Source organism: Vigna radiata, unplaced genomic scaffold (assembly GCF_000741045.1).
Source record: "Vigna radiata var. radiata cultivar VC1973A unplaced genomic scaffold, Vradiata_ver6 scaffold_167, whole genome shotgun sequence".
Lineage (NCBI taxonomy): Eukaryota > Viridiplantae > Streptophyta > Magnoliopsida > Fabales > Fabaceae > Vigna > Vigna radiata.
Genome location: NW_014542360.1, coordinates 518239 through 544842, shown reverse-complemented (window position 1 = coordinate 544842; position 26604 = coordinate 518239). Strand labels below are relative to the sequence as shown.

Here is a 26604-nt window from a genome sequence, read left to right as displayed (position 1 = left end):
GGTTACTCTAATTATCATGTACTCTTGTATCAATTTATTATTATAAATAGAAGATTATGAGAGGGATCAATTAAGCCCTCTAGAATTATTTTACAGTTTAATTCTCAAGTTGCACAAACATTGGTTAACATTAATGTAAGGTGCAATGATAATACACGAGCATTTGTTAGTTTTGATATATGTGTAGTGAAAGGAAATTATTAGGATGGTTCAATTCCAAGGGAGCAAACTTTTTATAATGTATTATGATTGTTGGTATAAACAATGAAGATGATTGAATGAATGAAAATAGTACATCTTAAAAAGTATCATATCACCTAGGACGAGCAAAGGAGTGAGTGTTAGTAAGTATATAATCTACTATAAATTTATTGTTTTAGTTGCTTCAAGTCAAAGACACTTTAAGTTTATACTTGACTTTTCTTATAATTTTGTATTAGAGTGTTGTAAAGTCTGAATTAAATTATTGGTTTGGAAAGTGTAAATGTACTTAATTAAATTGTCATTATATTTTTTATTTTTATTTTTGAGTTTCCACATTATATTTTTTTTATATTTTTGTATTGATTATTTTGATCTTATATATCAATAGATTACGTGATCATCGAAAGTAAAAATTATTATTTTTCATGATAATGTATTTTTTTCACCAATTTAAAATGAATTTTCTTTTATGTTTGTATGGAGTAAAGATCTTCTATTAATTAAATTAATTAAAAGTATTTATAGTCTATATTTGTAAGACTTAAAAGTATTTGGAATATTCAAATTTTTTTATTTAGTCAAGTTTTGGTTATTTCAAATCTAAATACATGAAGTTAATTTTTGTCTACAAACCATCTCCGTATAATTTGCTTTATTTTCAACGATTTCTTGATAACATTTTTTTACATACTTTATATGTCATTTATAATCTAAAAATTATTAATATTTGACCCAACAGGAAATTGCAATAAAAACATTAGTGAGTTGGACAAAAAAATATGAAAATAATTTTTATCACTATTTTAATATAAAATCTAGTAATGCAATAAAAATGACACCAAGAACATACGACATGTTTTGACCAGTATTAATAAAACATGAATTTTTAAGCTGATCAAATTTAAATGATAAACACTTTTGATATTTCATTTCCAATTTCAAATAAAAAAAAAACCCTAACTTAACAATCTTTTCTAACACTTTTTTTTTTTTTTCAAATATTTTCTAACTGTTTATTTTTAAAATGTTTTCTAACACTTCTCTTTATAAATTGAAAATGCATAAATTACTGGAAATAAAAAAAGCCTAAATTAATTGCGGGTTCGTGACTCGAACAAAGCTATCTTCATCAATTAAATTAATACTCAAGTAACATCTTTTTTCTCAGGGTGAGGATTGAGGAACATTTTATTTTTTTGAATATTTCCAAAAGCGGTTTAAATTTACGAATCTGTCCCTAATTAATTATCATTTTCAATTAATTGTCTGAAATTTGTAATTTTAATTCATTTTCATATTTTTCCTTCTCAAAGATTTGAGACAGAAACGTTAAAATTGTAAAATCGTTGCAAAAGTGGAAGAAAGAAAAGGTGCGGTGGTGTCGAGTTGTTTTGTTTCCTCTGAAAATTGACAGAGCTCGCGCACACACACACAACGCAAACACTCGCTTCGTATCAGATCCGAATCTCTCTTCGTTTTGCCGATTCGGATCTCCGATTGATCTCCTTCTCCGATTCCTCCTCGTCGCAATTGGATCCGATTTGAGCTTCTCGCCGTACATAATCACCGTCAATCATGAACCCGTTCTCTTCAGGAACGCGTTTGAGGTAAGCAATCAAATCCTTCTCTTCTTCGCTTGGTCGCTTGGATTAGATCAACGCCTAGTGCACGCACGCACACGCTAACACCCACACGCTAACACGCACGACCACATTCTCACATCATGTACAATATGTTTGTTCTTCTTTGTGCTGGTTTTGTAGTTCAGTAGGGCTTTGCGTTTGGAAGAATCTTAAATTATCTCGGCATTTTTATTTTATTGGAATTTACTGCTCTTTTAGTTGCACGGTCGCGATTTTGTGTTTTTCTTTCAGCTGAAATTAGTGATATACATGTTAACAATTCATTTGGTGGCTGGTTTTGTTGTGCTTAGCTGGTCAAGGTTTTCTATCAATCTCTGAATCAGATTGTGTTATTGAACTCCAGGTTCTAGCCCCGAACTTGATTGAACACTGTACATCAGAGTTTCATTCGTGTAATTATAGAAGCGTTGGAACATTTCTTGAACGATATGTATTCTGTATATTGTTAAGATGAAGTCTTAAGCGTAGACATATGTAGTTGCAACATTGTAAGCGACTTAGTTATAGATCTTTATTAGTTTATTTGTCTCCCTCATCCACAGAACGTCACTGATGCTGTCCCTATTAAGTACTGTGACCTACCAGTTTGATAATGGATTTGAATCTGACGTGAGTAGTCATGAGGTTGTTCATGCTGATTTTATTTGATTGTGAAGCAATGAATTTGTAAATTAGCATGCTATGGCTTTAGTTACAATATGTGGCCGGTCTCTAGTCTTCCCATGAATTTAAAGCATGATTTTTACACACTCGACTGGTTTGGAAGGGGGCAATATGCTGTGCCGTAAGCACTATTGTATTGATTTTACACACATGCGTAACTTTGACGCATTGAGATCAAGCATTGTGTAGAAGAATTGGAATTACAACTATACTATGCTGTACTTACATAAGCAAGGTCTTGTTTTCTTTGTGATCTTGCAGTTACGTATGTGTTTTCTTTTGTCTATGTGATTGACATTTTTTATTTCAAAATTCCTCTGATTTAAACGGTCAAATACACTTAATTTTTCCAGGTTTCTTGCTAGTTGGAAAGGGGAGACGTGTTTAATTTCTAGTTTCTGCTTGACTTCAATTTTGAACGATATCTTTTATTCATTGGGTTCATATTTTTCAATATCCCAACTTTTAGGGACATGATCCGGGCAATTCGTGCTTGCAAGACTGCAGCAGAAGAACGGGCTGTTGTAAGAAAAGAGTGTGCTGCCATTCGTGCAGCAATAAATGAAAATGATACTGATTATCGGCATAGAAATCTGGCTAAGCTAATGTTCATCCACATGCTTGGTTACCCCACACATTTTGGTCAAATGGAATGCCTCAAGTTGATAGCATCTCCTGGATTTCCGGAGAAGAGAATAGGTTATCTTGGCCTCATGTTGCTTCTGGATGAAAGACAAGAAGTTCTCATGTTGGTCACCAATTCTTTGAAACAGTATCCAGTTTTTAGTCAAAGTTGTGATTTATTTTATATATATTTCCCAATTTTTATGTTGCACTTTACAAATGTGTTATTTTGTTCTTCTACCTACTGAAACAAAATGAGGGAAGGGAAGAATATTAATGATTGATCATAGCTAAGCCTTAACTGAATCACAGAGATCTTAATCATACAAATCAGTATATAGTCGGCCTTGCCCTTTGTGCTTTAGGAAACATTTGTTCAGCGGAAATGGCACGTGATCTTGCACCAGAGGTTGAGAGATTATTGCAATTTCGAGATCCAAATATTAGGAAGAAGGTAATTTTCAGTGTACATCACATATTGTATCAGTGTTTTTTTTTTTTTTTTTTCATATATTAGGGGAGAAAATGTTGTGAATGGTTTTATGGTTTCATAGTGACAGTATCTTCTATGTAGTGACAGTAACATACTTACCTTTCCACATGATGATTAGTACTGTAACTTTATTGACTATTCTGCAAGAGGTTGCTTATTTGTTAGAGTTCTTTCTTTCTTTTTGTAGTTTTTTGTAATAAAGGTTTGAGTTATATATTGTAAAGAATTCTCTTACATGCATTTATAAATTATTTTCAATCATCCGATGATTATGCCTTTGTATCTATAAATTTTTTAGTTGTATTTGGCTTAAGGAAGTAATTCTGATGCACAAATACAATGCTGCTTTGTGTTTGATGCCCATTCGAATAATCTAGAATTTCATCATGTAGTATTAATAATAATAAATAATAATCCTTACCTTAGGGTGGTCTGTTCAGCGTGCTACATCTATTTGACATCACTGTAAATTTTGCAATGTATAATCTTGCCTAACCACATAACAAAACATGTGGATTTATGAAAATGGATGTAAGCATTGAGCGGTTGTAAAATATCGACTTTCTCATCGATTACCAGTAAAATCCTGTTTGCGACTAGTCTTTTTTCTTTCATTTTCATTATTTTGAGTGAAAGTTCTATCAAATTTCCTCCTACGTACTTAGCATGCAACAATTGGTTCCATAGTCTTGTCTATCACATGTACTAGCAATCTCCCTATTCTCATTTTCTAAATATTTATAACCTTGCAATGTAATTCAATATTTGAGTTATTAATAAAACAGTTCCCATTTAACTGTTTGAATGATGACTATTGATTAATTATTCAAAAAAACTCATTCACAGAAGTTAACTGTGCTCACTGTTATATAGGCAGCATTATGCTCTATAAGGATCTTAAAGAAAGTTCCAGACTTGGCGGAAAATTTTATCAATCCTGCTACTGCCTTACTCAGGGAGAAGCATCATGGGGTTTTGATTACTGGGGTTCAGCTTTGTACAGATCTGTGTAAAATTAGCACTGAAGCTCTTGAAAATATTAGGAAGGTAGTGTCTCATCTCTTTTAAACTAATTTGACTGTCACATGGTTTACTTGCCTATAATTCAGTTTGCATATTGAATATTTAAGGTAAACTTATCTACTATAGCCTTAGAATTACAAATTTTTGTGCTGCTAGTCAAATTATCTCTATATATATATATATATTCTTCTTGGTATTTGGGAGTTAATAGCATCCATGAATTCTTGACGATGTTATATCCTAAAGGAAGTTCAATGTAAGTTATAGTCTAGAATATGGGATTTGTTGGGTAGTTAATTTGAAATTTCCTTTCAATATTGGAAAGGCTTTTTTTCAGCTAGTATTATGGTGTTTGTAAACTCAACTGTTTCAAAAAATAATATACTGTTTCTAAGGTCACAGCACCATGTGTTAGTTTCTGCAAGCTAGTCTGTTGGCTATAAATAATAGTATATACTTATTTGAACTGGAAAGGCATATTAACAAGTTTCATAGGTGTACCTTAATGGTCAAAGTTAACCTCTGATTGCATTTTAATATGAAGAGCTCCTGCAAATTGAGTCATGATTTGAACAGCTTTTATTGTAACGAATCATTTTGTGAATAAATTATTACAGAAATGCACAGATGGTTTGGTCAGAACTCTTAAGGATCTAGCAAATAGTCCATATTCACCAGAGTATGATATTGCTGGTATCACAGACCCGTTTCTCCATATCAGATTGCTTAAACTTTTGCGGGTGCTGGGTGAAGGTGATGCTGATGCTAGTGACAGCATGAATGACATACTTGCCCAGGTCAGCTGTATGTTTATGGTGAATTTCATTATATTATATTATTATAGAGCTCATTAGTCATCTGCGATGCTTGGTTATCTGACCATGCCTCTATCATTTCTCACATTATAAGTCTATTTTGTAGGGCTAAGTTATTATTCCTAAATCCACTTTTTAGTATGTTATTGGAGCTTATATTAGATTCATTAAAAGGGTCACTCACCACGTCATCTGTGTACCATTCCAAATAATGTTGGACATGAGGGAATGTATGAGAAAAAACACAAGTGCATATCAACTAGAGATAATACTAAAATATAGCATACAAGTACGGGTAGTCCTTATGTCATAAGTTGGTTTTATAAGGTTGAGTGATGTCTAAACTAACTAGTACATAATCCTATGACAACACATTTAGGGGAAAGGAGTTAATGATACTAAACTTCTGCTCCAGCTAATGCATTAAAGGGCGTTATCAAACATATTTTGTGGTTTTGGATGTTGGTGTATATTGAAAGTCCCATATCGACTAGAGATAAGGTCAATTCATAGTATATAAGTGGGTGCAAACCTCACCTTACAAGCCGGTTTTGTGGGGATGAGTTAGGTTTAAAGTCCACTTCTAACATGGTATCAGAGCCTTTATTAAAGCCTATCCTAGTGATATTTATTGTTTGTTGAGCATATTGTTCCACTCGCTATCGGGCCGCTATCGGACCACCCATTAATGTCTAGTCCCATGCTCGAGATGTATATACCTCAGCGTGAGGAGGGTGTGTTGGAAGTCCCACACATCGACTAGAGATAAGGCCAATTTATAGTATATAAGTGGGTGTAAACCTCACCTAACAAGCCGGTTTTGTAGGGTTGGGTTAGGCTTAAAGTCCACTTCTAATAGTGTGTTTGGGTGGCACTGGTTAGAGGAAGATGCTTTTCTATAGGTTTATGGTAATGTATGGTTGTTTAGTTTGGTTTTGCATTAATGTAAGGTTACTTTATAAAATGTGCTTAAAGTTGAAGATTTGTATTAAAATCATTTTTATTTTTTTCTTGTGTGCATGTGAATGTATGACAGTACTTGTAAGGGGAAGAGGTGTCTTCCATTGTAAATAGCTGTTGAAATGGAAGGCCATTGAGCAGCTGGATTTTCTTCTTCAAATTTCACTGTATATTTCTATTTAATTCTTTGAAGAATTACAAATTAGGCAAAAGAGAAAGGAGGGAGTTTTATAATTGTATTCTATATAAAATTTTTGCCAAGGAACTAGTATTTATGCTACACTATGTGATTTAGTTACTGTTAGAATTCTTCAGTTAACTGGCGAAGCTAAGTTTTTTAATCAATTGTGTTAACCACTTGTTATAGTAATCAACAGTTAGGTCATTTGTTTCACTATTCTTAGGTTTTCTTTGCTGTTTGCCAAATCAATGTTTTAGGGGTAGATGAGTTTAATATACTATTTCTTATTGTTGGTGGCCATCTCTTCTGAAATTTTAGCTTGATAATTTTACATGTGCTGCCTGTTTTAGGTGGCTACTAAGACCGAGTCAAATAAAGTTGCAGGGAATGCCATTTTATATGAATGTGTTCAAACAATAATGAGCATTGAAGATAATGGCGGCTTACGTGTACTAGCCATTAATATCCTGGGAAGATTCTTGTCAAACCGTGACAACAATATCAGGTTTATTTCTCGTCATTGCTTCTCTTTCGTAACTAACTAGAAATTTTAATCAAAACCTACTAACGGTAGTAGATTGAGTGTTGAAATTGTAAGCTTCACTATAATTGCTAAAAGAAACAGAATTTAGCACTGTAAGAGGTATACATAAAATGTGATTGATAGATGGTGCTTTTAAGGTTGATCTATAGTAAACTGGACTCAGTCATTTGAGCAATCAAATTATTACCTTACCAATTTAACACATTTAAATAAATAAGGAATTGCCAGTTTGTTTAAATAAAAAGTGATTTTGGTATGGAATAGTTTAGTGATTGTTTTCTAGAGATTTTTAAAGAAGTAGTAGTTAACAGGTTTATTCACAATCAGAAAATCACCAATTTTTAAGTAATTAATTTTACAAGAAGCTATTCTAAAATGTAATTTCATTTGTGATGGGACAAAATCCGATTGTACCATGTGTAAAAGGATCCTAACAATTTGTAATTATTTCCAGTTTCTTATTATTTTTAAAAGCCTTACAAACATGTAACAAAGAAAGGGATTATTTATTTTTTAAAACAGAAGTGATTCTCTTAGGAAGTTAAAAGTATATGAGAGGAAGAATAAAAGAAGAGGGAATTAAAGGCCGGTATAAATAAGCTAATACCAAATGGTAGCCGAAAGGGAGGAGGGAATTAAAGGTCGAACGGTATAAATAAACTAACTAATAACGAACGGTAGCCGAAAGGGAGGAGGGAATTAAAGGCCAAATGGTATAAATAAGCTAACACCGAACGGTAGCGAGTTAGAAGCATATGTTACTATAAATAGTTTTCTTGTAATTCTATTCAGTAGGATATTTCTTTTGAGTATAGACTGGACATATTTTCCAGTGGAGGAAGGTAGGCTTTCTTGGGAGAGTGCGTACTTGTATTTTTTATACTTTATAGAATCAATAGTACATACATACATACTTTCATTTCTGTTGTTCGAGTGTTGAAGTGACAAGAGAGTATAGATTGGGTTGCTTGCACAAAGTAACCTAACATATTCTTTGATGAAAAAATTTCCAAACAAATGAACTCTAAAAAGGAATAGAACCGGGTACCCCAATTATATTGACTACATTTGTGTGATTATAACCAAGGTTGTCAAATTCAAGAGTTTACGTAAACTTGTGAGAGTACTCGACTCGCAAACTTGACTCGTAAACTCGTAAAAGTTTACTTCAGATAAAAAAAATTATATGAATAATATCCTAATTTAAATAAGTCTACAAAATTATATAATTTGAAATAAATAAATTTATAAATATATTTTTTATAGAAATATTGTAAAACATAAATAATTGGATTAGTATAATTAATTTTGATACATTTCGAGACATAATGCTATAAGTTTTTTTATTAAAAAAGCTAGCAAAATCGTTCCAAACTCATGATTCTATACGATCTTACCAATTTCATAGTCGATTCCACAGAATTTATTTAGAAAACGAGTTTACTTCTGAGTTAACTCGGAAGTCAGGTCTGGAAACGTAAACTCGTCCAAGTTAACGAGTTAACTCGAGCGTTTGATATCCATGATTATAACGTAGATTAAGCCTAACTCATCCCTACAAAACTAACTTGTTAGGAGGGGATAAAATTTAAATAGCTGATGTCTGCAGTTACTCATTTGGCTGTATGCTAAAACTTATGCAGTTTGAACTTAGTTTGGTCAAAATCTTGTTTGTAATTTTTATGTTCCTTACAAAAGTATATGCTACGCTGTGGCTTAATTTGTTCTTAGGCTGAATTGTTATTTGGCTGTTGACAGAAAAAGGCCCATATAACTTCTATATTACGATAAAATAAATCGCGTGCCCATTCAATTTCTTTAATCCTTTATAAAGGTCGTAATTAATATTGCATATAGTGTTCTTCAAGCTCTATTTTCATTCCATCCTTCTGTTTTTGTTTTTCTTTTAAATTTAATTATTGAAGTGAATCTTACTCTTCTACCTTATTCCTTTAGATATGTGGCATTAAACATGCTAATGAAGGCTGTAACAGCTGATGGTCAGGCGGTACAGAGGCACCGTGCAACAATTTTAGAGTGTGTGAAGGTATTAAATTTGTCTTCTTCATTAGTGATAAGAAAAGAGCTTTGTTTTAGAATCGTATGTGTTGATCACCTGACTCTTCCATTCAGGATTCAGATGCTTCAATTCGGAAAAGAGCCCTTGAACTTGTTTATGTTCTGATCAATGATACTAATGTGAAGCCCTTGGCGAAAGAACTAATAGATTATCTTGAAGTCAGTGATCAGGATTTCAGAGCTGACCTTACTGCGAAAATTTGCTCCATTGTAGCAAAGTGAGTCATAAGATGCTGAATGACATTCTTTTTTCAATTTCATTTGTTTTGCTTTTTATCTTTTAACTTGGGCAAGGAGAGAAGAGAAGGATGCCAACTGTGTGAAATTTATTTCTTCTTTTTTTAGTATCCTATAATTTCTGGATCACTTATCATATTCCATCATTAAAGGACATTTGATTTGTCAGAGGAATATGCTTTACTGGCATTAGTTCTTTTAGAAGATATAACTGTTTCTCACGTTGGTAGTTGTGAACATATTTCCTATGTCGGCCTTGCAGTCTTTACATTTTGGAATTTTCTGCTCTTTCTTATTGCTCTCTGTTTTGATAAAATAAAGATGAAGCCATTTGATCCATTTTGAATTGGTCTTTATCATTGTTACCCCTTGTCAATCTAGAACTAATTAGAGATTTTCTTTAAATTTCACACTCACACACACACACAAACATATAGATATATTTAGTTGACTAGCATTTATTTATTAATGTTTCAGGTTTTCCCCAGAGAAGATCTGGTACATTGATCAGATGCTCAAGGTTCTGTCTGAGGTAATAAATTTAAGGGACAAACTTTTGAGTGAATTAAAATTTTAAAGGCAAAAATTCCAGGCATTCTAGCTTTTTAGGCTATCCGTTGGCAGTGATTCAAGCCTACATGTAGATTTAATTCCTCTAAAGTGAAAGTGAAAGTGATTCTGTTAGACCTCTACTTGTGTATAGTAGGAGAAAGACAGTTACACAACCTAACTGCCAAGGCAGTTATGTGGGTCGGTTGAGGGTATCTTGTATAAAAGGGAGATTAGTTGTAGTTGAGAGTAGTTAGTGAATTCTTTTGTTTGTTCAGGAACTTGCTTGTCCTGATAGGGGGGGTTAAGCTCTCTACTTGCTGTATTCTTTGACTGCTATTGAATAATAAAGACCATTCAGTCACATGTGGGTTCTGTGTGAGTTAGAAGTGTGTTTCTCATAGGTTCTTGGATAAAGAACCTATCAGATTCACTGGAGGGAAAAGTGAGACAGCTCAACCATAAATGCTAAAATTAAGGGAGTTGATTTTAACAAATCCATGATTATACATGTAAATGTAATATCAACTATTCTCATCTATGCTTAAAATTCCTTGCCTTTTCTTCTGAAGTGAACTTTGCCCTCTAGAGGAGCTAAATCCTTGTATGTGAAATATGATAATTCATTTGCTTCCCAATTGGCATGAAAAATTGTATGAAATAATTCGCATGCTTAAAATCTGCTCTAACAATAATGTTAACATTTTCCACCTTATTGTTGTTGTTTTATGATTTGATAGTGGTTCAGGCATTGATGTTAAAAATCTGCCATGTATATACGGTTTCATGGCATCAATTTGTTTGAGTCAGAATTGTCTTTTATGCCATGTGTTGGTCAGAAAATGTGTGCCAAATAATTTTGATGGTGTATTGAGATTGTTGTCTGGAAGGTGTGCCTTGACACAATAAGGTTGCTACCTTATAATCTTGTGATCACAAAGTTCTAGTTGTGGAAACAATATATGTGATCACAGGGTTGTGGCTACATTTTACCTTCTGAGGACCACTGAATGGTGGGAGCTTTGTGTTGAGCTGTCCTTTTATTGTGGTTGTTGTTTTGGTGCTAGCTGTCTCCACATTGAGCCATTTTAGTTATATTTTTATTTATTTGTTTTATATTGGGTGCATGTTCTGATCTCTATTCTATGTTAGTAGGCTGGAAATTTTGTAAAAGATGAGGTATGGTATGCCTTAATTGTTGTGATAACCAATGCTTCTGAGCTTCATGGATATACCGTAAGAGCATTGTACAGAGCATTTCAAACGTCAGCTGAACAGGTGCTCACTTTAGCTTTGACAAAATCTAGGCACTATTACTTTTCTTTTGATGCCATGCACATAATATTACCTAATACTTTTCCTCAGGAGACTCTAGTTCGAGTTACAGTGTGGTGCATTGGGGAGTATGGTGACATGTTAGTCCATAATGTTGGAATGCTTGACATAGAAGATCCAATAACAGTGAGTGCCACTGCTTGAGAAGTTTATTCATTTGTCTAACTGTTGCTTCAGGTTGCATAAATATAATATATCACTTGATTACAAGCAGTAATTTAACAAGTTGATAAATGTATTGGTCTGAACCTTCTAATAAATGATGTTTTAACAATGTCCCTGGTCCTTGTTATACTTACTGTCACTTTCATAGTTTTATAATTCTCCCTAAGTGAAGGGGGGAGCAAGGGTGGGATTTAGTTTACATGTTTGATTAGTTTATTTAACATGCTCTGTGGCAGAAACTGCTCCTGTGTCCTTGCTAATTCAATGAAATCTGGGCATCGTATGGTGGTACTAAAACCATATATGTTAGCATTATGACTTGCCTTTTTCATTTTAGTTCTTATTGCATAGTTGGATTTTATTTATACAGAGGAATGAGTTTATATTCCGGCCGTGTTTTCTTTTCTGAGAGTTTCAGCTTTATTTAACAGTGATTGTACTTTTAACAATTGTTGCCTAAATCTGCTCATATTAGCAGCACATAGGAAAATCTAAAAGAAATCTTTCATTAAATCTAGTTTTTTAAAAGTTATCAGCCTTCAATTTTTCATGCTTGCAGGTGACTGAGTCTGATGCAGTTGACATTGTAGAGATTGCCATTAACCGTCATGCATCAGATCTTACCACAAAAGCGATGGCTTTGGTTGCATTATTAAAACTCTCTTCACGTTTCCCTTCATGTTCAGAGTACGATCTGTTTTTTTTTTTTTTTCAAGTTGTTATTATCCATTACAGCATACCTTAAATTGGAGTTTGCCAAGAATCAATGCACTAAAAAACTTAACTTGTAGGTGAAACCTTATAGATGGTTTTGTATCTGACAGGCTCTGTCACACTTGAGCCGTTTGGGCTCTAAGTGTAGCCCCTTACTTTGTGCTGAAATTCAACATTTATTTAAAATAATGGAGTTGGAAAGGATTGAACCCATGGCCAATTGATCATAGAGGCTTTAACACCATGTCAAGAACCAACTCCCAAACATTTAAAATATTAGGTGAAGATTCATGAATGGTTTTATGTCTTATATTGTTTCTTCTTTTTCTTCTCTTTTTATTTTAGAGGAATTAGGAATATTATATTCTAGTAGAAGTTTACCATACTGTGTTCAGGATAGTTTTGAAATCCTATGCTTGAAATTTGATATGTAAGAGGAATTGGGGAACTTTTCTTCCACGGTTCTCCTACCTTCTTACTCCCCATGCCAAAGACTCATACACCAACTGCAAGTTTATTTCCTCATATATTTTTTATTTTTAACATGGAAATTTTATTCTCTTTTGAATATGGATATAGGAGGATCAGAGAAATTATTGTTCAGTTCAAAGGGAGCTTTGTGCTAGAATTGCAGCAGAGAGCTATTGAATTCAATGCGATTATTGCAAAGCACCAAAATATTAGGTAAGGTTAATTAAGCTGCTTAATAGATTATATCAATAGTATAACATTCTACCACACTCTCATGTGAGAATGTCATTGTGCAGGTCTACTCTTGTAGAAAGGATGCCCGTTTTGGATGAAGCAGCCTTTATTGGTAGGAGGGCTGGGTCTCTGCCAGGTGCAGCTTCAACTACAACTGTACCGTCAGTTAGTCTACCAAATGGTGTTGCCAAACCTGTGGCTCCTCTTGTAGATCTACTTGATCTAAGTTCAGATGATGCTCCTGCACCTAGCTCTTCTGGTGGAGATTTTCTTCAGGACCTTTTGGGTGTTGATCTTGCTCCAGCATCACAACAATCTGGTTAGTATTGTGATGCCTGAAAAGAATACCTTTTGTATTCAGTAATTACCATTTTTATTTATACATCTTCGCTTTTCACCCTTCCAACATAATTGGCATTGTTTTATGAGGCCTTCTTTACTTTCCAAACCACTTGATCCATAATAAAAACCATTATGAAGAACCTCTCATGGATTTATTGAAAATTTAGTTTTTGATCAAACCTAATGACATTGTTTGATCCATGTAAACCATCCTACCTAAAGGGATAAGGCTTTAGTGGTGGTAGTCGTTGTTGTGATTTGGATTTTGTTCAAGAAGCATCATTTAACTTTTTATGAATATTGAATAAGTCCACCAAACATATTTGTAGCATGTCTGACTTTTATTTGCTTTTTTAGCAGCTGGCCAAGCTTCAAAAAGTGGCAATGATGTTCTTTTGGACCTTTTGTCTATTGGATCACCTTCCCAAACCAGCTCATCTACAGTAGACATCATATCCTCCAATTCTAGTAACAAAGCACCAGTTTTACCATTGGATGATCTCTCATCTGTTTCACTTTCCTCAAAAGCATCTTCGAATGCTGCTCCTATGATGGATTTATTAGATGGTTTTGCCCCCAGCGCACCTACAGGTTGTAAACTTTGTTTAGTATTTGGGCAATATCATTGCATGATATTTAGTCAAAGTACTGACTTCTTGTCCTTTCTTATCTTGAATAGAAAACAATGGACCGGTTTATCCATCTATAACTGCGTTTGAGAGCAACTCCTTGAGATTGACATTCAATTTCTCAAAACAACCAGGAAGCCCACAAACTACAGTTATCCAGGCTACATTTACGAATTTGACCTCTAATACATATACAGATTTTGTTTTCCAGGCAGCTGTTCCCAAGGTATGCCAATCAATATGCTATTGAGCTTTCTGCATGAAGTGCTAAGATCTTCATCGTTGTAATTGTATAGATATGATTTTAATTTACTTCTTTTAACATTTTGAGAAAATGATAAAGGTAATTTTCTGAAAGTGCTTGAGTATCTTTTCCACTCAGCAGATTGATTTTTTTTAAAACAAATGATTACATAGATAATAAATAAGAACTACTATTTTCAAGAGAAAAATTAAACTGTAGAACTTCCTATGGAACACTGAACTATGATAAACACTTGGAAAGATAAACAGCATAATAAAACATTAAATGCTCCTATTTCCAACACTTTCTCAAGTTGGAGAATAGATGTTTTCCATTGCATATTATTCTTTCAAAAACTTACACAATTCTTAACTGAGAATATATGCAAGTTAACTGAGTGAAGGTGCATATAGAGCACAAATCAAACCATTGTCCAACTTTTCTATGATAAAATGGATATCCTTTTCAATGTGTTTTGTTCAATCTTGTTGAACATGATTATGAGCTTATGCTAATTGTTGGCTTGTTATCACAATAGAGCTTTCATAGAGCCATCATATTTAATCTTTGTTGAAAGTACCACATTGACTAGAGATAATGTCACTTTACTATATATAAGTTAGTGGAAACCACATCTTACAAACCAGTTTTGTAAGTTTAAAATCTGCTTAAAGTTCATTTTTTAACATGATATATAACTATGGATTAGAGTCTATCTTAGTAGAGTTTATTGTTTGTTGGGTCTTTTGTTCTATTCGGTATCGGACCACACATTAATGTCTAGTTTCATGTTCAAGATGTATATGTCTTGACGTGAGAGGGGTGTGTTAAAAGCTAATTTTGTAAGGTTGAGTTAGGTTTAAAGTCAACTTCTTAATAATCTTGAAATCTTCTAAAATCATTTCGGCCAAATTAGTTCACAAATACCTTGTGTGTAACTAAGAATATAATATCAACAATAGATCAAGCTATAAAAATTGTTTTTTACTTCTTCCAAGAAAGGTGCAATACCTGTTAGCAGATCTCCTATCAATTGTTGACCTTACATAGTCAGTGTCAAAATAGGTTTAAGGAATTGTATTTCCATTTCTTTTACATAAAATTCCTTTTTTATGTCACCCTAAGGTATTTTAAAATTAGGTATGTGGTCTGTAAGTTGACCTCTCTTGGACAGTGCATGCATTGGCTAGCCAAATTAACAACATATGCAATATTTGGCCTTGTGTGGGGCAAGTGAATTAATTTTTGGTCCAAACGTTTATGCATCTCTTTATCAACTACTACACTACCATTTGCATTACCCAATTTAAAGCTCTAACCCATGGGAGTATTTGTAGGTTTACAATTTTCCAAACCTATCACCTAGAAAATCAGTGACTTATTATGGTAACATATGAAAATATTTCTTTTGGAGTGGGCCACTTCAATCCCCATAAAAGTATCACAAACACATTTGGTAGATGTTGATTCAGAAGTGGTTCTTTCCAATCATTAGAAATAATGTCATCTACACATACTAACAAGATAGTAACTCCAATTGAGTACGAGTGTTTGATAAATAAATTGTCTGACTTTGTATCCTAAAGTTGTCATGGTCTTAATAAATCTCCCAAACCATGTTCGAGTGGATTTTTTTAACTTGCAAAATGATGGGCGACAATTTACAATTTCATATCTTTATGGGACCTACATTTGGATTTATTCCTCAATCAACCATGCATGAAAACATATCCTTCGCATCAAATTTCATTTCTTGGTGGGGAACCCCATATATTCCTGAAGCTCAAAACATTTATTCAAAACGTTGGTGGGGACCCTATACACTTGTAATTTATTCCTCAAGCTCATGTAAATTGTTTTAATTCTTGACCATAATTGTACAAGAGATAAATTACCCTAATGACATTCATGTTTGTAATTGGAGCAAAGGTCTTTTAGTAATCTATCTGATGAGAAACCAGGGGTAGGGTTGTTATGATTTTCAATTTGGGCAAGGATATTGACGCCACACTCAAGAGAGATGAGGAGGTGAGTCATGAAGATGATTGTCACATATTGCCCTGATAAGATAAAAAATTGTGGTTCTTATAACGTAGAACACCCACAAAAATCTCTCACAGAGAAAACTCAATTTCTCTGATAGAATTCATATATGATGTATATTACAAGTGTATCCTTTTATAGGATAAATTAAACAAGACCCCTCTACATTCCACATTAATTCTCAATAACTAATACTAATATCCACTTGTGCTACATTTAATCCCCATTATATGAATCATTACTTTTTATATTTAATTAAAAGATAAAAATTAGAAAGAAAATTCAAAACACTTTTCAAGATCATATCACTATCCCATAGGTTTGAATGAAACTCAGCAACCAATCTCGTTTTGTATCTCAGTCAACCCATTTACCATACACTTTATCCCACTTCCAACCATTTTCTCTTGGCAGATGAACCAACTTCCATGTTTTGCTCTTTTCCAATTCTTCCATTTTCGCAATCATAGATGGCTTCCAAACTTTATTATATGATGCCTAAAAAACGTTAGTGTGAATTGAGATAGAGTTTAGGTTTGCGCAAAATATTTTATGGGAGGGTGACAAATTTTGAGACATCATTTAAGAGAGAATAGAATGGCTTTTCATTGCATTTTCTAGTTCCTTTTTTGAAGGCAATTGAAAGATATAGATCATTGTCAACTGATTGGGCTTTAGTGCCATTTTTTTCATTATCGTGGAAGTTAAGAATATTATAATTATTAAAATAGGACGTTCAGAATTTGCTACTTGATCTGAAGGAATTGGATTGAGCTCTTGAACATGTGTCAATAGAGTGACCTTTAGTCTTCCTTCATCAACTTTAGGATCATTTTTAGTTGATGAGGAAGGAAAAAATATAATTTTTACTCCACTAGAATGCTAAACCCAAGGCTAGGAAGAATGAGAGTTTCAAATTAAGCTTCCTTATCTTGTTGCATATTCTCTCCCTGAAGATAAGATTGTTTGGAAAACCTTGATCTTTATAAAAGGAGATACAACTTTCTAGGAGGAGGATGGTAACTCTCATATTATATCTCTGAGTAAAGGAGTAGCCAACAAAAACATATTTTAGGACTCAAGGATCGAGTTTTTTCCTACCCTGACTATGAACTTGAACAAATGAGACTCACTCGAAGACCACTGGTGTAAAGTTTATTAGTAGTGGAAAAACTAGGATAGAAAGAAGAAAAAATATCCATAGGACTCTTGAACCCCAAGATTCTAGAGGGTAACCGAATTACCCCAATTTTTTTAGTTTAGTCTAGGAGATGTCGAGTTTTCTTTCTACAATATTATTTTGTTGAGATGTTTTGACTAGATGTTCATGAATTATACCCTCTTAATATTCTTAATTGAAGCTGACATAAGCTAAAATCAAATAGCAACAAAGGGAGGGTGAGAAACATTTATATCCTTTTTGAGGCTAAGGGTAACCTAAGAAGATACTTATGAGACCTAGTTAACAATTTATCAAGTAAAGGACTGGGATTGTGAACAAAACAGGTGGATCTGAAGACAGGAGGAGTTAGTGAGTGGAGAAACAAAATTAGTGAAGAACTTGCTTGTTGAGAATATTGAATGACAATTGATTGATGAGATAGCATGCCATTAAAATCATATCATCCCAAAATCGTGAAGAAACAGAATCATGAAGTAAAAGAGTTTAAGTTGTTTCATTAAGGAATCTATTCTTGTCTCTACCACCCCATTTTGTCGACGGGTGTATGTACACGAGTTTAACGAATAATACCATGAGAAGTCATGAATGTGATAATCACAAGTATTATCACTTTATAAAGTTCAAATAGAAAAGCTAAACTAATTTTTAACTTCATTATAAAAGGATTGAAATATGGAAAACAACTCAACTTCATTAAGAACAACCAAGTACACAATAGTCATCAATGGAAGTTACATAATCTTGAAGTGTGTCTAAGGTGCCAAATATCCAAGCTTACTAAATCAAAAGGTGATAAAACTTTGTTGGGGACACTCCTGGAAAAAGAACAACGGTTATGTTTTCCTATTTGACACAACTCACACAACAAGATGGACAACTTAGATAGACGCTGTACAAGGTGTTGCAGCTTGCTAGGTTAGAATGACCTAATTGAGCATGGATTGCATGAGAGAAGGGTGCCACCCCAAGCCAACAAGAGTAGATGTCTGAAATTGATAGAGACAGGGGGACTTACATCCTTTGCCAATCATTAGTCCCAAACTCTAGTTCTTCAAGAAAGCATAGTGTGGTGGAAAGAACTTCTGCAGAAGCAAAGTACAAAGTAATGATTTCTACCTCTTGTGTGTTTGTTTACCTCAAGCAATGGTTTAAAGAACTAAGATTTTGGAAGCTATACAAATGACTTTCATTTGTGATAACCAAGCTAATGTGGCGGTAGCAGCATAGGGAAGAGTGAAAACTAGTTGGAAAAAAAGTGCACAGCAGAAATACGAGTAGCTAAAAATCAGAGTGATGCATTTTTTGGAGAAAAAATTAGCACCAATGAACAGTAGGTCCATTGGGAGGGCATGGATTCAAATAAGAATTTGATGCCATCTTAGAAAGTAGATTTAGGTTTGAATCAACCTTACCAAATTAGATTGTAATGTGAGGTTTGTACTCACTTTATATATATATATATATATATATATATATATATACACACACACACAAACACATATCGATGTGGGATCTCTAACATATTCTTTCATGCTGAGGATTGAATATTTTAAGCTTGAGATTATATATTTGTAGGTAGTTCGATAGAAGCTTCATAATGAATGACACAATAGGCTCAACAAAATTTATTAGGATAAACTCTAAGAAAAATTATATGCATTCATGTAATAGAATCCTCTAGTGTGTATGAGCACAATGGAGGAACATTATTTATACATATATCATGCAAGGTGTCACATCGGGATAGGTCCAAGTCCAAACCCAAAATATCTATATAACTAGCAGAAACCATGTGAGAAAATGAAAAGGAAATTTTGTGAAGTTCCTCTTCCACTATGTAAATTGATTTATTTAACAAGAATTATTACAAAGATAATAAATAACAAAATCTATTTTCAAGAGAACAATTAAAACATTCACAACTTTCTTAGGAGCATTGAACTCTTCTAAACACTGATTGATATACTTTGTAAAATAATTGTTGAAATAAAAGAGAAATAGACATGGTTTGAATCCCTAATGTATATGGAACTCATAGGGTTATGTATTTATAAATAAGAAAATACAAAGAGATGTGCTTAAGCATGTTACATCTATTAGCTTTAATAACAGAAATATGATTAACTGAATGCGGAACATCTAACAATAACAAACATTTAATGCTCCAATTTCCAACGAGCAATATCATAATCTTCATTGTTTAAATGGAAATTTGAAGTTCCATGCTTCTTGTTTGTTTCTCTCAATAGATGGATTATAGCAATAAAAGTGTTTGCAGCTGTCAATAGCTCGATAATTTCTTTTTATTAGTTATCTGAGCTATTGAGTGGTAAATAATTACATTTATTCTTCAATATTTGATTATGGTGTGTGGTTCTACTGGTTGCTCAGTGGGATTTCAAAATCATTTTAACTGCTTGGTTACCTTCCATCATCTAGTACTTACGTATTTTGTTGTTGACTTTCAGTTTCTTCAGTTGCACTTAGATCCAGCTAGCAGTAATACTCTTCCCGCAGCTGGAAATGGGTCCATAACCCAAAATTTGAAAATTACTAACAGCCAACATGGGAAGGTAGATGGTCTTTTTTTCCTTTGTTATTGCTTTACCGTAATTATCTGTGTCTTTGTATGGCTTAAATTCTAAACGTATTGTTGATCACTGACATGTTGCTACAAAACTGCTAGTTTATGCTTTATCTTAATATTTGATATTACATGTTGTAAAAATGCTTACGATTTGAGCATGTGGGTTATTGATCGATCACTACTTTTCAGATTGGGTTAGTTTTTCTTTTTTTTCTTCTGGTGTTCAATAATGTATCACAATTGATTTATCTTGTAAGTTGAATTGTAAACTGTCATTATTCATATCCTGCTATTAGCCAATTTTGGGGTTTGCACTCCATGGCTTTATCTGGAATTTTACAACCATGGATTAAACTCCCCAAACCCTCCTTTTATGTTTGTGCTTTGCGAGTGTGGATATGACGACCCTTACTCATGTACATTTTATGGACTTACTGTCAGTTATTAATGATGAATATATTGAATTAGTTTTAACTGTTGTGCAATTATGTAGCATAAGCGATTATATTGTTAGTTGTATTTTAATATGTCAATGGTGGCTATACCACTATTTTCTATCTGCCATACCATTTTTGGGGTTGGCCACTCCACCTTATAATGGTTTAGACTCCTCCATCCCCTCTTTTTCTGTTAGTGCTTTGTGAGTATGATTATGATTTACACTTGCTGATATTATTTAGTATGATTATGATTTATACATGTAAGTTCTTCTTAGTGAAGATTTGATTGCTAGCAATTATTCTATTTTTCAGAAATCGCTTGTCATGCGTACAAGGATAGCGTACAAGATAAATGGCAAGGATACATTAGAGGAAGGACAAGTCAATAATTTTCCTCGTGAATTGTGAAGCTCAATGATCAGGGGTCATTAAGGTGATGCACAAAACCTTTCGTTTTCCCCAGCCCTCCATAATTACTGGTGCAGTTTCAACGTTTCATTCCTTCGAATGAGGGAGGTATGGTTGGAGCATCTGGACCACTTTTTGGCTTAAGTTTGAAGTCGATTCAGTGGCTTCATTTCTTTCTTCTACCCTTTTTTTACCTAGGTGGTTTATGTACATTAGTACAAAATATTCCTGTATGAATGTGAAAGTCAAATTTTGCCTCTCAAGGCGGTGAGAGTTGTGTCATGTTGGGTACTTGAGGTGCTTTCTTGGTATTTTTTCGGAGGTAGTCGCTCGGTCTTGCTGTCTAAAGTTATAGTGTTGTTGAATGCAATTTGGTATCCTTTAGACGATTGATATATTTGATTTTATGTAACTTTCCCCCTAAAGATTAATGAAATGTAATCTCAAAATTATGTCAGCTCTGTTAATCGGCGTTTGGCTGTTTCATTGAAATTTGTAAGTTAGAATTATTTGTCTAAACATGCATGTGATTCCTTTATCTTTATAGAGCTCATTTCAGTGTATGGAAATTAGGAGTTCTAACTAATACAATAGGCTAAAATGTATTTAAGCGCTTTCGTTGTAGGTCAATCGAAGAAATTGTCATGGTTCAAAACTCTACGCAACTTTGAACATGTAAAATTATGTTGAACAGCGTACGAGTCAACGTGTGATGTTTGGTAAGTTTAAACAATTCCAGTTGAAGAAATTTCGACGCATTTTAGCTAATACTATGATTAACAGGTGAGCTAAGATGGCTTCAGTCGTTGATGTATTACAAGATGGTAATTTCTTCTGCACGTTAGCCCGTTCAGTTTGAATTGGCTCATCGAGAATCCAACTTCAAGTTGTTAAATTTATTAAAAAGTCCAACTTCTTAATTATTATTATTTGTAAGTATCTTTCAACCCCTCGACCTTAAACATTTTAGTTTCACGGATCCAAGGTGAATAATTAATAGTCATTCATTGCATGAAACAGTCATGAAATGTATATATTTTTAGTGTAAGATCCCAAGGTTATTTGCATTGTACAGTATTATTTTATTAATACAAAGAAATAAACTTACATTTATTAATATTCATAAGATAAGAGACTGGAAAACATTTCATTTAGTAAACTGTCAAGAGTGCATTGCATTGCATTGATGAAATTGTGTTGAAACATAAGATGGCAGAGAAGTGTTTCATAAGATTTAGTTAAATGAAACTTAGGACAAACATAAAAGTGTTCAAGAGCAGTTAAAAATGGTCCAACCGTATGAGTTTTTGGAAAGATTAAGGTACAATACCAATGAATATGAGAAATATATGAGGACAAAGAGAACATGAATATGAGAAATATATGAGGATACACATCTTTGTTTACTTTCAAACTATGCTATGCCTGATACTTATGCTAGGATGGGGATTTTTTTACCATGATCAATTGTAAATACAATTGTTCTGTACACAATCTTCTCCACACTCTATCCCTACGAAGTTTTTTTCTTACAAACCTCTTCAAGCTCTGTGCCAATTTTTAGCTCTTACAACCACTAAACCCGTTAGCAATGTGCCAACGATCAAGATACTCAAATGTTTATGTCTAAATTGTATTTGGAAGATTAAATAAACAATGATAGCTAATAAGTTAATACTATCAAAAGATTAAACATAAACAAATAAAAAGGTTTCAAATCATTCCCAAACTTTCTATTTAGTTCTTTTCACTTTTTTTCTTAATTTAAGCATCTTTACTTTTACTATATATTTTTTTTCCTTTTTCCACTTCTTTTCCTTTCTACTCTTTCAAATGTTCTCTAGTCATGCTACTTTTTCATATCTAGAAGTCTAAAGATTGTCTTGGAATTTAATTTTGAAAAACAGAACACCGACAATTAAGTTTAAACGATGCAACCCAAGTTCAAAATCTTCACTAAAAATATGCTAATAATTATTTTCAATAAATTAATTATTTTAAATTATATACAAATATTTATTAGAATAATGGACATTAGCAGTAGTGAGCTGCCAAATAATTTCTGAACTATATCATTGAAAATTATGCACACACTTCCACCCACCAATTCTTTAAGATTTCATCCCATCTTTAAAGTTATCATCAAACTTTTTATACAAAAAAAAAAAAAAAAATCCGAAGTTCTTGATCATAAAACATATCTTCTCTACGATTTTGTGTTATCTAATACAACATCGTAATCACTGGCTTAACTACCACCTTTGTTTTCTTGGCTTCAAACAGTAAAATCATTAGTTGTTATCCATCATACTGAATCAAGTTGAAAGAGACAAACGTGTTAACTGATACCTAATATAATATCTCTTAATAAATAACAAGTACATAGTGCATAGTTGGTATGTTTCTATATGAGATCCATCCAACCACCGATACTAAACTATCTTTTCTTTTTCCTTTTTATTTTTTGTTCTCATTTCAAGTCTACTTTATATTATTCTAGTTTTAAATAGGATAAAACTATTTTAGAATATAAATAAATCATATCAGAAAATATGGATTTTTTGTGCTCCCAAAATTGGCAATGGTATTAGTTATTATGAATCTTAAATTTGGGGTGAGTGATGGTTTGGTAGGGTATGCTTTGTGACAAGATGATATAACAGATGTACACCGTTTTCATTGGACAACAATGAAAGGGTAGAGAACCTTCCCTTTTCACCCAGGCCCCAGCATTAAGGTCTGCACTATTTCTTACCCTTTATTTAACCTTTGGAAGTTGACCCAAAACAATTAAAAAAAATATAGTCTAATAGTCGCTTTCATCCTTATTTTTTTTATTGAAATTATTTAATATGGTATTTTTTTTTTTTATGAAAGTCCTTATTTTTGTTAAAAAGAATTAATATGATTTTCGTTAAATTGGTTGTATATATAACAACACATTTTATAAGTTTAGTTTCATTCTTTTTATTTATACGGTTACATTATCACTTTCATTAACACCAATTCAGTAAAAGAGCTATATTAAAATGAAAAATAATTGAGAAATTGTATTGAATAATTCTGACAAGACTTATAATAAAAGATGCTATTAAACCTTAAAAAAAAAAACAAGCAAAAATGTATGTATTCTTTTTATTATGTGCTTTTCCCTCAAAACAACAACCAAAATATCAAAATTTAATTTTATAAAGTTGATTCATAAATTAATGCTAGTTGGTTTTGGTGGAAGGTGGAACACAACTTTTTATATATGTTAGGAGTTTAGAAATCTAAACATAAGTTTAAAATTTTCCATTAACTAAAAATAAAATAAAAAAGTTCAACAATATATTAAAAACATCACTAATATATTATTTAAGAGATATTGGGTTAAAAGTAGTACCATAATTTCTTATCAATGTATAGTCTAGAAGAGAATTCAGGAGTGTGTTGAATGAGCAAATGTAATGACAAACAGGTCATAAGATAAATTTTGCAAAATAGGCAAATTGCTAAAAATATTCAAAATCAAATGGTTGTTCCTTTGGCAGAACCTAATAACCTCAACGAAAAATCTACAAATCATATTAGTATATACTTATGCATCTAAAGTAAACCTAAGCCGTTTTAAAAATTACGACTACATGTATTTAAAGTTCAATGTTAGTGATCCATACTACTCACAATAAATTAATAAGTAACATAGTTGGTGTAAACTTTAAGATAATTATTATGTTTAATTATACATTTCATTATCCGATTACTATTATTCTCTTATAAATTTTACGACACCAATTTGTTTTCGAGAATTATGCAAGCAAGTTTTTAATTTCCCCACATTTTACTACTATAATTACTTTCCTTCATATTTTACTGATATATATATATATATATATATATATATATATATTATTAGTTTTTTCAATTTTAAAATTATGTTAATAATAAAATGACGATATCTTTAAAAGTCAACGATAAAACAATTTCAGTCCTTTGTTACACATTTATTAAGTTAGTAAGATGTGTAAAATAATACCAATTCAATGGTAAAATATACAAAAGTCAACAAATTGATTGTGTAAATTTTGACAAGAAAATAGGTTTGAATATTTTTTAATTGTTTTTGTGACATCTCAAATATACAACAAATATGTATATATAAAAACATCAAATATAATATTGAAAAACAGTTAGGCAAGTATTTAGAGTAATAGGATTACAATCATCCTCAAAAAACTAAGAATATAAACTTTAAGCATAATAAGGTACTTCAAAATGAAACTAGATTAATTAAGAAGCTCTAAAGAAACTAAGCAGCACCATCATCTCCTTTCAAGGCATGCTCCAGAGGGACCTCATCTACCTCTGCTCACATCCAAGTGGATGATCATTGCAAAAGAAAAACACCGCATAAGCAAGACACAAAACACAAACAAACAAGGGTGAGCTAATTATATAAAAAGCATTCAAGATTAGCATTTAGTATTTAAAAGTAAACTTCATCCAAAACAGTTCAAAGTGTACATCCTAACATGTAGGAATCTAGACTTGACTTGTCCAGACTTTAGAATGATAGTCGAGCTATGGCGGGTCTTGCACTCGTGGTGACTTATGATACTTGGGTTCCCACCCTATCACACTCACGAGGTTAGCCTATTCCGGGCCTTGAGGCATATTAGGAGCTCCCAAGACTAAGACCTCCTGCTACTCCTTACCATATGGTTCAATCCTCCCTATGTGAGAAGAAAGACCATTGGAGTTTCAGGATGACCCCCAAGACTGAGCTCCTACTTTCATTCTAAACAACTAAGAATCTCACCAAGAGACTCTACACTTTGAAACATACTATAAGCAACCTTGAATCATACCTCTTTCCTTGTCAATTCATATACTTTTGGATTATAATCAACATACATGTTAAAGTTCTAAAGATAAAGCCATATACATTAAAGCATGCTCCACAAACAAAGTAACTATTACTTAATCAAACACAGAACGAAAGGCAAACAAAACAACTGGACTCTGACCTTCTCGCACAACGCAGCGCATTCGAACAGCGAAACCAAAGTGATTCGCACAGCGCACACAGTAATTTGCCTTGCGAATTAACCTGGCAGAGGCTCTAGGCTAGTGCTAGTCGCATAGCGACAGGATTCACCTTGCGAATCCATCAGACAGAGAGCAGTACACTCTGGTCATGCGCAAAGTGCACCCGCTCGCACAACGAATGACCATAGGCAAAGAGCACTCCCCTATAGGGACTCGCTACGCGAAACAATCCGCATAGCGAGTCTGCATAATCTGTAGAACACAACTTTTGCAGATTATGCACTCACACACCCCTTTTTACCAATTCAAGTTATTTTTCCTCAAATCTTAGGACTTGTAATTCATGACTGAGACTCGATTAGGCCTATCTAAATGATTTCTAACATTCTTAGAATGATCTCAAGTGATTAGAACTCCAATTTCCCTCTAGGACACCCAACTTATCAACCTAAGGACCCAAAATCCATTATACCAATTTTAACATGTTTTAGACCACATTTATGTGCTTAACAAGTCCTAATAGACCTACCAGAACTATCTAAACTGCCCTATGGTTCTCAGAACCCCAAATTCTCAAAATCACTCTCCCACTTCCTCTCATAGTGACCTAAAACACCACCCAACCACTTGATTTCTAATCTAACAACACCACAACAATATTCCCATTCAAGACACTCGCAACATACCAAATTCCAGCATTCAAACTCATCCAAAACATATCATGATCAATACATTTCCAATTCACAGATTCACACTTAACATT

General features: G+C 32.9%; 1 protein-coding gene across 2 annotated transcripts; it reads left to right on the top strand.

The window, feature by feature from the left end:
- The first annotated feature begins 1510 nt into the window (after positions 1–1510).
- On the top strand, positions 1511–21296 carry LOC106779699 (AP-1 complex subunit gamma-2). Of its 2 annotated transcripts, none has more exons than XM_014667868.2 (18): positions 1511–1811; positions 2980–3282; positions 3447–3588; positions 4501–4674; positions 5268–5447; positions 6957–7111; positions 9107–9197; positions 9284–9447; positions 9944–9998; positions 11171–11293; positions 11381–11476; positions 12075–12202; positions 12809–12913; positions 12997–13253; positions 13637–13867; positions 13956–14131; positions 19844–19948; positions 20715–21296. In XM_014667868.2, the coding sequence occupies exons 1-18, from the start codon at positions 1780–1782 to the stop codon at positions 20808–20810; spliced, it is 2613 nt and encodes an 870-aa protein (XP_014523354.1). In that variant the 5' UTR covers positions 1511–1779; the 3' UTR covers positions 20811–21296. The 2 variants fall into 2 exon arrangements, with proteins under 2 accessions (XP_014523354.1, XP_014523353.1); XM_014667867.2 differs by having other exon boundaries at positions 13634–13867.
- Positions 21297–26604: the final 5308 nt, after the last annotated feature.